Below are 9,344 nucleotides of genomic sequence, written 5' to 3'. Positions count from 1 at the left end.
CCAGCGGATTCAAACACACGACCAGATCCGGGCTTGAGGCGCGGGGCAGCTGCTCCAGCTGCGCTCGTAGCCCCGGCAGCGGCCTCGTCAAAAGGCATTGACCACCTGCTTCTCGCAGTGGCCCAGGATCTGCTCGCTGTTCGTCAGGCTGCCGGGGATCCCAGCGCTGGAAGACGTGGCAGCCCTTGGCGCGCTCGGCGGCGCTGACGACAATGCGGCGCTGGCCCTTGCGCGTGCCGACGAAGAGGATCAGCCCGCCGTGCCGGGCGACTTCGCGGACGACCTTGGCGGCCCGCCGCAGGTAGGCGGCTGTCACGTCTAGGGAGATGATGTGCACGCCCTGCCGGATGCCGAAGATGTATTCTGCGTTCGCTGGGTTCCAGAGGGAGGTGGCGTGGCCGAGGTGGGTTTGCGAGGCGAGGAGGAGTTCGAGGGTTATGTCTTCGACGCGGGGGGGGTTTGCGATTAGACTTTCTGGTCTGTAGAGGTCTTTGAGGACGGAGCCGAGTTTATGGAATTTTTCGGGCGCTTTTGAGGGGGCGTGGCTTGGGTTAGTTTAAAAAAAAATTTAAAAAAAAAAAACCGGGATTGTAGTTAAGATTGAGGATAGGGTTTGCAACGTACATGGCTGTGCTATCTTTGTTGGCCGTGACGATGATGTAGGGGATGATGTATGTGCGGGAGTAGCTGGTGCTGGTGCTGTTGTTAATCCCGACGCTTCAGCTATCTCTTGCGGGTTTTCAACCGGGTCACCACGGCCAGCCCGGGGCGCGGCATTCTCCTCTGTCTGCTGTCCCGGCAGGGACGATTTTGCATTTCCATCCAGCACAGTGGTTGGAATAGAACCTGTCTGACTCGTAGCAGTCCGCTGGGTAATTGGCGGAGGAGGAGTCGGGTCTGAATCCGTCGCGAATAAGCGGCCGCACGCCGTCGTTCGGGATGAGGAAGACCTCAGCAAAGCTAGGCCTGTTGACAAGCAATTGTTAGCACGGATATAATAAATACAGATATGGTATGCGAAGCACCTACTTTGCCGTCCGAATAGCCGCCGTATTATCATGGTGTGGAAATGTGGTGGGAGACGTGCAGTGGGTAGCGAATTTACCTCTAGAAACGGAGATTTGGAGATAGAAATTGTATGGGCCAGCAACTTCTGCACGCTAAACTACTTTTGGAACACAGGTTGAGCCATGGCATATAAAACACGACGAGATAAGAGGGTTAACATTTCTTTATTTTTCATTTTTCATCTTACAACAGATAGGATCTACGGAAAAATTATCTTGAGGGCTTGATCGGGATGTATGCAAATCGATCAACGGGTCCACTTTTATATATGAAATCTTCATAAGATAAGTGATTAATCAACACCGAATTCATAGAAACACAAGGGGGGTACACTTGAGAAGACGACTGAAATTCTTCAGCACGCGAAATAGGAAAAAAAGAGACGAGTGATGGAAATCGTTATCGCAGTCGTAATATCCGGTAAACCCATACATGAAACAACGGCAATTAATAAGAACAAGAAAGTGACGAAAGGTAGGGAATAAAAGAAAAAAAAAAAAAAATTACACAAGAGGCGAAGGTAAAGACGCCAACGAAACAGCAAAACCCAACATCAGGATGTGCGATGCAACAAGTGTCAACAGACACACATACACATACAGTCTCTCAAACAAGCGCATCCACAGGGGTTAAACTGATAAATACACCGCTTCCTCACTTCTTCCCGAAAAGCGAGCCAGCCGCAGACCCGAGGAAGTTCGAGCTGGATCCGCCGCCGCCAAACTGGCTTCCACCATACCCGCTGCCGCCGTGATGACTGCTTCCATGGTGGTGATGCCCATCGTGCTTCTTCTTCTTCTTCTTGTCCTTGAGCTTGTCCTCGGCAATGCTGCCTATGATCGCTCCGCCGATTGTGCCAAGGATACCGTGGTTGGCCTTGTGGCCCATGAAGCCACCTGCTAGCCCACCGGTCAGGGCACCGCCTATACCACGCTCGCCTTGCTGAGCGCCGCCTGGAGCACCGTCTTGTTGGTGTTGTTGTTGTTGTACGCTATAGTGGGGGGAAATGGATATGTTAGATATGCTTTTTGGTGTCTGAAGGAAAGGAAGGGGGGTTGAATATATATATATATATTACAGGGGAGGCAGGAGGGGAGGCAGGAGGGGAGTGAGGACATACCCTTGTTGATCGTATTGTGGTTGTTGTTGATAAGCTTGCTGGTTGGGATCGTACGGTTGTTGCTGTTGGCCGTAGTATGCCTGCTGATCACCGCCGCCATACTGCTGCTGTGGTGGCTGTTGGCCATAAGCAGGCTGGCCGTAGCCTTGTTGGGGAGGATATTGGCCCTGGTTATACGGGTCGGTTTGTGGTTGCCCGTAGCCTTGCTGAGGGGGGTAGCCTCCTTGGCCGTAGTAGTTTGGGTTCTGGTTATCGTAGGGACCGGACATGATGATGGTTGATGGTGGGTATAAGCGGTTGGAGGTGGGACGTGGGACGTGGGAGATATCAGAAGATGGACGATCAGATGATTATCTGCAGATGGTCAAGAGAGAGGGAGAGAGAGAGAGAGAGAGAGAGTATTCAAAGGAGGAAAGGTTGGATTTTTAATACGGGGTATCGTATCTCAAGGATATCTGGCAAGACGGACTTGGTGTGGATGGAAGGATGATGGGAGAAGTTGGTGAAATGGGCAGAGGAACAGGGACAGTCCTACTCTTTATACTAGTTACTTATTAAGGTCCCCCGCCCACACCTGGCGGCCCCTATAGAATACCACCGCAGAGATCCTCCTCCTTGGTGTCATCTGGGAGGCGCACCGCGCTACTCAAGGCGGGGCAGTGGTCATCAATCCATCCACTCCTGACCATCGCAACAGAATCCACGCCTTCCTAGGTACTTGCGGCGAAGGGGGCCAGCAAAAACGGCCATGACTGCTAACCCGATTCCATCACAGCTGAAGCGTCTGAGACCGCGGGACCACCCCGCCCCAGCTAGCAGCTTGGCGATGGCTGGTTTTTCCTGGCTTTCTCGGCTGGTGATTCGCCGTGGCTAGTTAAAAGTTGTTATTATTCCCAACTTGCTGTGGCTGTGGGCTCACTGGCGAGCAATCGATGACATCGGCTGATAGGGCTTGACTGGGCAGTTCAGATCCGGACGGAGTGTGTGGCTCAAGCAGCGTCTCATAAACGAATATTTAACCAGGCCCTGGATGATTTGTAAGCTACCGCTCAACCCAACAGTAACAGCGTAGTTAACACGAATCTGCATCAATCATGCACCACCCATACGGGAATCTAGGCAAAGTTTAGTGGCACCTCTGAAGAATGTACGGAGTAGTTACACCGTACGGATTCATCTCGGTTCCTAGTCGTTGATAAATACTGAAAAGACGAGTTCTTGTTTCATCTGCAATCGTGTGCAGGAGCGGCAACCAACAGTGGCTTTCGAAAAGCACAATAAGAATGATAATTAATATATCCCATATCCCCAGTATCAACAGAGGCTGAACGGGCAATCGCTTGTGAGACGATGAACTTGAAACAAACCTCTTGTCATAACATACTGGCGATATTACGAAACTCAGCCAAAAAAGATAACTAGAGGTGATTTGTGCCAGGGACGCGAGTTAAATGCGTAACGTTAACGTTAACTTAACTTTTTATCCTACAAACTCTAATAGAAGGCATAACTTGTATCTAAACTGAAAATCTCAAATAAGTCATGGCTTCTTGAACCAAGTCCAGATTATTGTGTGAGAAATACTAACTTGGGCAATATGCCCTGTAAGGCTGAGACGCTTAGACTGCAGCACAGACAACGAAGCAGTCCCCTTCTTCAGCCCTATGTAATAATGCGGACAACCGACATTATTATTATTGATCCTTCTCCCATAAAACACCCGAGAACCGTACTTCTTCCAATAATAATCAATCAATAACAACAATAACAATAATACATTGTGGCTGGACTGCGCATCTCTGTTCAACGTCGTCTGCGGATTCGTGGGTGTGCAGTGCAGTGGCTACGCCCCGGCGCCCCGCCGCTAATAACTTATCGCGGGGCTTGTACTTGTACCTGCCGCCCCCTGACGACATCGTGCAGCGCGCCTAGATTCGCCGACAAGGAGCGGAGCGGAAGAAGCTGTATAGAAACACTCTTACCTTACGACTGCCCCTTTTCCGAAGGACCCATTTGAGGAACCGTTTCGTCATGGGCCATACTAATTAGTATCTATGTACGGATTTCGTGCCTGTCTGGGTACGTATAGACTGGACCTAATATCCATGTAACGAAAATGCCTGTTATTTGAGGGAATTGGGACGCTCTACTGCTTTGTTATGGAAATCTATTTCACGAGACGTTGTAGTCTGTACATGTAGGTAGGGTAGGGCTGATAGAGCGATTGCTCGGGATAATTAGTTAAATTCCATCGGGTTCAAGTGTCAGTCCGTCTGGGAGCAACCTTGGCACGGGGAGACCCTTTCTGTTCTGTGGGATCGGATCCAACAAGCCGAGAACCTGGATTGGATTGCTCTTCATATCAAGAGATCTAACTATATCCTATATCGATATATAATGCTATATACAAAAAAACCATTTTTCACCCTTAAATCCCGCTCGCTACTAGCACTCAAACAGATCCTCCCTATCAACTGACTGCCCGGTTTTCCTCAGCAGCGCCACCAACGCATCCGCATCTTCTTCCTTACACTCAGGGTACTGAATAAAATCCGCATCATCATCATCACTGACACTTACAATCCACCGATCCATATATGGGCTAGGCCCATACCCATCACAGAAAACTAAATACGAGTCCACCCCCAATCGCATCTTAATCTCCCCTTCCATCTCAAAGGGAATTCCCCATTCGTCCCACCAGTCGGGACTGCTACCGAATCTAAAATGGCGAAGTTCCGCCAGCCTTTCCGCAAACGCGCGGAAATAGTCGTGCCAGCGCTTCGAGTAACTGGCGCGGTATTTCACCTGACCCTGCCACGTCGCCTTGGCGTTACGCCGCATCTCTGTAGGTGATAGATAACACTTGTCCTTGTTGTAGATGCCGACTTCGTACAGGATGACGCAGTCGTCCATGTAAAGCTGTTGGAGGGTAGGGCCGTGGGAGAGGATCCAGTCCAGCTGGGTGTCGTGGACGAAGGCATAGTTTCCGAGCGCGAGAGATTGGAGGTTTGGGAAGTGGATGTCCCGCAGGTCGAGTTTGGGGTAGAAGCCGAAGTACAGGGTTCCGTAGAGGGTCAGGTGTCGGAGTGTTGCCGATGCTGGCTGGAGCCAGACTGTGGGGAGTTCGCGGGTGAATGTATGGGCTTCGTCATACTACCATATTGTATATGGACAGGACAAGTATGGTTAGGGTGGGAGCTAGTAGGTGGGAGAATCAAATCCGTGGTTTTGCGACAGGGCGTCATGAAAGGGCACGCGGAACACCAACCTCAAGGTCATATTCACCGTTTCCCTCATAACTCTCGTTAAGGATACCAAGTCGCAGACTTTGCAGGTTCTCAAGAACCTGTTTGAGCATGGACACCGTCTCGGTGTCCTGCGGGTTGACATTTTGGTAATTTTGCAATCCCAAAGCCAACTGTGGCTGAGGAAGAGACGTCAAAGAGGAGAGAAGGAGCTTCATTGTGCTGAAACGAAATTCGACAGATTGCGGCGGCTCATCGTATTCCTCTTCCAAAGCACACTCCGGATCAAACAAGACGTTCACGTTCCGCAAATTTGGGAACATCTTAAGACTCTCAACCAGCTTTATGAACCGTCCTGGTAGGATGGGGCCTTCGTCTGCTTCCTGCCAGTCTTGAAGTAACGAAGGTTGCTTTTCGAGAAAATCCTAGTTGCAATATGCATGTAAACAACATTACTTTTGGCGCCGCTGGCCCTCGCGGTTTACATGCCCGAGTCACAAAAAAATAAAAAATAAAAATAAAAAAATAAAAAAAAAAGGATTTCTAGCTCTCTTCATGAATCCATCTCTAAGCAGCAGTGGCTTCTTTCTTTCACGACCATCCATGCAGAGCAAAAATAGGATTCAGCGGTTCCAACTTACAGGCGACCAACCGCAAAGGCCTAGGTTGATTTTATTCACGTATTGCTTTAATCGCTCGTGTGCTCGTATCTGCTCCAACCTCGCACAGCTGGAGTCGGAAGCGTTGAGCCTCACTTCCCTAAAAAGCTCCCGAGCCGCAAACCTCGAGCATCCACGAGAGGTGAGGCAAAGGCTCTCGAGCGTTGTTCGATCACAAAAGGATGCGATGCGAGCCCATAGTTCAGTTGGGAGCTGAGGGATAACTTCTACCATCTTGACAAATCGAAGGAGAAACGGCGATGACGGGGGTAGTTTAGAACAGATCTCAAGCCTCAGTCAATTTGAAGCGGGTCCCATTTCCTCATATATATATCTCACTTTTGTCAAGAGAGCTTGCGAAGCGGGGTCGAACCTAGTGACGCCGGTCGGTCCGGTCTGGAGATATTTCCAGGCTCCCAACAATTCTCCACTGAAATTCAAGGTGCTTTCGGCTGCTAGAGGACACAGTGAGAATCTAAGAAGAACAAAGAGGTCCCGCAATCACCTATTCCAAGTCAAATAGTTGTACGCAACGGCCGGTGGTTTGGATGGATGCCTTGCTAGGCTCCATTGTAGCCTAAAAGTCGATACGGCAGCCCTATAATATAGTTATCTAGTGAGATTTTCATATATTCCATAGAATGTGCGACATGTGACTGCAGTAGCCAAGCAACTACCAACAATTTCTTCATAGAATCCTATTAAATAGGTATGCATTTTTTAATATTATTATTAAATAAAAGCATGGTAAAAATATCACGACGGTTGAGTCTAGCGTCGTGTGGTTGATTATGTGAAATATTTAACCGAGAAAAAGAGCAGCGCCAAGATTTCGCCCTCCCCCCCCACACCTTTCTACGCCCTCGCAAATTATTTCAGTCCGCAGCCAGCAGAGCCTGGAGACCAGCGACGTGTCGATTGGACTTCCTCGCCATCGACCTCTGCCAGCGAGAAAGAGGCATTCTCTTGCTACCTGCTTGTCTTTTTGTCGGATTCCTTTTCTTATTGTCGGAAATGGCGGACAGTATTGAGGTTAGCTTGGCCTTTTTTTTTTTTTTCCCTTCTGCGTCCTTCCCTCTATCTACTATTTAAGTTCTACCAGCCTTGAATTTTATAGTGTATGCCAGGTGGGTAACTAATGCTGGTGATATTATATGTAGGAACGGCTCCGAAGCCATGCTCAGGCCTTTGATGGATTACTGTCGTTGATTCCTGCAAAATATTACTACGGAGAAGATACAACGGTAGGCCTCGCGGAGCACCTGGGCATCTTTTCCGGCCCATCCCAGGGAAGCGAACATAGAACATCCGCTTATTCTATTCCCTTTTTCTTGAACTATAGGATCAATGGCAGCGCAAGAAGCAAACAAAGGAGGAGGCTCGAAATGCCAAACGTGCCAAGCTCGACCCTGATTCCTCGAAAACTGCAAAAGATGTAATGGACGAAAATGCCAGAAAGAGGAAGAGAATGGAAGATGAAGGAGAAGAAGCACAGCCAGGTTCCGATGGCGATGACGACGATGGAGAGCTAGGAACAGAAGCACCTAGGGAGGGCCTTGTTCGTGGTCAGAAGAAGCAAAAAAAGCAAAAAAAGGGAGAGAAATCGGAAGAGGACCAGACTAAAGATAAGGATGAAAATGAAAATGTAGAGGCCCGCAGGAAACGGCAGGCAGAGAAAGCAGCGAAGAAAGCCGCAAAAAAGGAACAGAAGAAATTGAAAGCAGCGGCCAAGTTGGAAAAGAAAAAGACGGCCAAGTCAAATGCACAAGGAGATTCCAAGGAGAGCGCGGATGAGGACACTTCTAAAGACCAAAACCAACTGAAGTGCCACCAGCCTACTCTCAATGGAGCACCTAATGTTTACGATGCTGAAGAAGTAGATGAAGACATTGCTCCTGTAGAAGGATTCTCGGCTCTACAAGATACCGAAGACGCAGAACCGGCATCCACAGCTCCATCATCGCCGGACCCTAACTCACAACCATTTGATCCTTCCAACCCACCATCCGGATCTTCCTCCATCTCCTCCATTGCCCCACCCGTAGCCCCTTCCGACACCGCAACAAAATCATCAACCACCACACAATCCTCAAACGACGACACTAAAAAACCTAAGAGCCTAACCCCAGAAGAACTCAAGCAGCGATTACAAAAGCGCATAGAAGAACTACGAGCTGCCCGCCGCGCCGATGGCTTCAACGGTAAACCCGCCCGCAACCGCCAAGAGCTCATCGAAGCCAGACGGCAGCGCGAAGAACAGCGCAAAGCCCATAAAAAGGAACTCCGCCAAAAGGCACGAGAGGAGGAGCAGAGGAAGCGTGACGAGGCCATTGCACGACGATTCTCCCCTCGTGGCTCTGGTTCATTACTCGCCTCTCCACGTTCCCCAGCAGACTCCACCTCCTCGATCCCAACCAACTTCTCTTTCGGCCGCGTCGTATTCGCCGACGGCCAGCAGGCGGATCCTAGCCTCAGCACCCTCGTTGATGAAAAGAAGCGCAAGGGCCCGCAGGATGCGCAGACGGCGCTGAAAGCGCTCGAGGCCAAACAGGCGCGGTTGGAGGGACTGGACGAGGCCAAGCGAGCCAACATTGAAGAGAAGGACATGTGGCTAAACGCGAAGAAGCGGGCGCATGGCGAGCGGGTGAAGGATGATGTATCGCTGTTAAAGAAGACGTTGAATCGCAAGACGGAATGAAGAAGAGAGTGAGAAGGAGTGGAAGGAGAGGATTGAAGGGGTAATTAAGGGGAAGGAGATGAGGCAGAAGAAGAGAGAGGAGAATTTGAGGAAGAGGAGGGAGGAGAAGGGGAGTAAGGGGGGGAAGAAGAAGGGGGGGGGTGGTAAGAAGACTCCGGGTGCTAAGAAGAGGCCTGGGTTTGAGGGCGGGTTTAAGGCGAAGAAGAAGTGAATGAGTGGAATGAATGAACGTGGTCTTGTTTACCCGGGTTTTGTAAAGGAGTGAGGTAGGGACGGGGGGGGGGGGGGAAGGTTTGAATTGGAAGCGGTTTGGTCCGGCTAATATACCTCTGTTTTTTTTTTTTTTCCTTTTATATCTCAATTTTCTGTCTGGACTTCTTTTTTGTATGTAAATCGGTGTTTTGTTTTTCTTCATTCATGGCGAGGGGTTTTTATCAATTAATCTATCCGTATTATTTTTTCAGTTCTATTCTTTCTTCTTGTCTTGCTTTGCTTTTGCTTTCAGTGGTATCCGTCATCACCATCCTATGCCTACGGTGTTTCCCACTTCC

The 9,344-nt window shown here is 49.6% G+C and overlaps 4 protein-coding genes across 4 annotated transcripts in view; 1 reads left to right on the top strand and 3 right to left on the bottom strand.

Annotated features, from left to right (window-relative positions):
- The window catches only part of BDCG_03024 (30S ribosomal protein S2), a gene marked incomplete at both ends in the record, with an annotated part of 1,457 nt that extends 397 nt beyond the window's left edge, over positions 1 to 1,060 (bottom strand). The window contains 3 exons of the mRNA XM_045418613.1: positions 20 to 528; positions 625 to 966; positions 1,030 to 1,060. Of these exons, the coding sequence (XP_045275143.1) occupies positions 20 to 528; positions 625 to 966; positions 1,030 to 1,060 (882 nt within the window). The remainder of the gene's footprint in view (positions 1 to 19; positions 529 to 624; positions 967 to 1,029) is intronic.
- A 61-nt stretch (positions 1,061 to 1,121) lies between these two features.
- On the bottom strand, positions 1,122 to 3,386 carry BDCG_03023 (uncharacterized protein). The gene is made up of 2 exons (XM_045418612.1): positions 2,189 to 3,386; positions 1,122 to 2,059 (listed from the first exon to the last, which is right to left on the bottom strand). The coding sequence occupies exons 1-2, from the start codon at positions 2,455 to 2,457 to the stop codon at positions 1,723 to 1,725; spliced, it is 606 nt and encodes a 201-aa protein (XP_045275142.1). The 5' UTR covers positions 2,458 to 3,386; the 3' UTR covers positions 1,122 to 1,722.
- Positions 3,387 to 4,633: 1,247 nt separating this feature from the next.
- BDCG_03022 (F-box domain-containing protein) lies at positions 4,634 to 6,329 on the bottom strand (the record flags this gene model as incomplete). The annotated part of the gene is made up of 3 exons (XM_045418611.1): positions 4,634 to 5,344; positions 5,460 to 5,861; positions 6,078 to 6,329. 3 exons carry the CDS (start codon positions 6,327 to 6,329, stop codon positions 4,634 to 4,636), a joined length of 1,365 nt encoding a protein of 454 aa, XP_045275141.1.
- A 481-nt stretch (positions 6,330 to 6,810) lies between these two features.
- Positions 6,811 to 9,215, top strand: BDCG_03021 (60S ribosome biogenesis protein Rrp14). The gene is made up of 3 exons (XM_045418610.1): positions 6,811 to 7,127; positions 7,256 to 7,339; positions 7,438 to 9,215. Exons 1-3 carry the CDS (start codon positions 7,110 to 7,112, stop codon positions 8,791 to 8,793), a joined length of 1,458 nt encoding a protein of 485 aa, XP_045275140.1. The 5' UTR covers positions 6,811 to 7,109; the 3' UTR covers positions 8,794 to 9,215.
- Positions 9,216 to 9,344: the final 129 nt, after the last annotated feature.

The sequence above is a fragment of the Blastomyces dermatitidis genome (genome assembly GCF_000003525.1).
Source record: "Blastomyces dermatitidis ER-3 genomic scaffold supercont1.3, whole genome shotgun sequence".
Taxonomy (NCBI): Eukaryota; Fungi; Ascomycota; class Eurotiomycetes; order Onygenales; family Ajellomycetaceae; genus Blastomyces; species Blastomyces dermatitidis.
The sequence above is the reverse complement of the archived record's forward strand: the minus strand, read 5'-3'. Positions and strand labels throughout refer to the sequence as shown.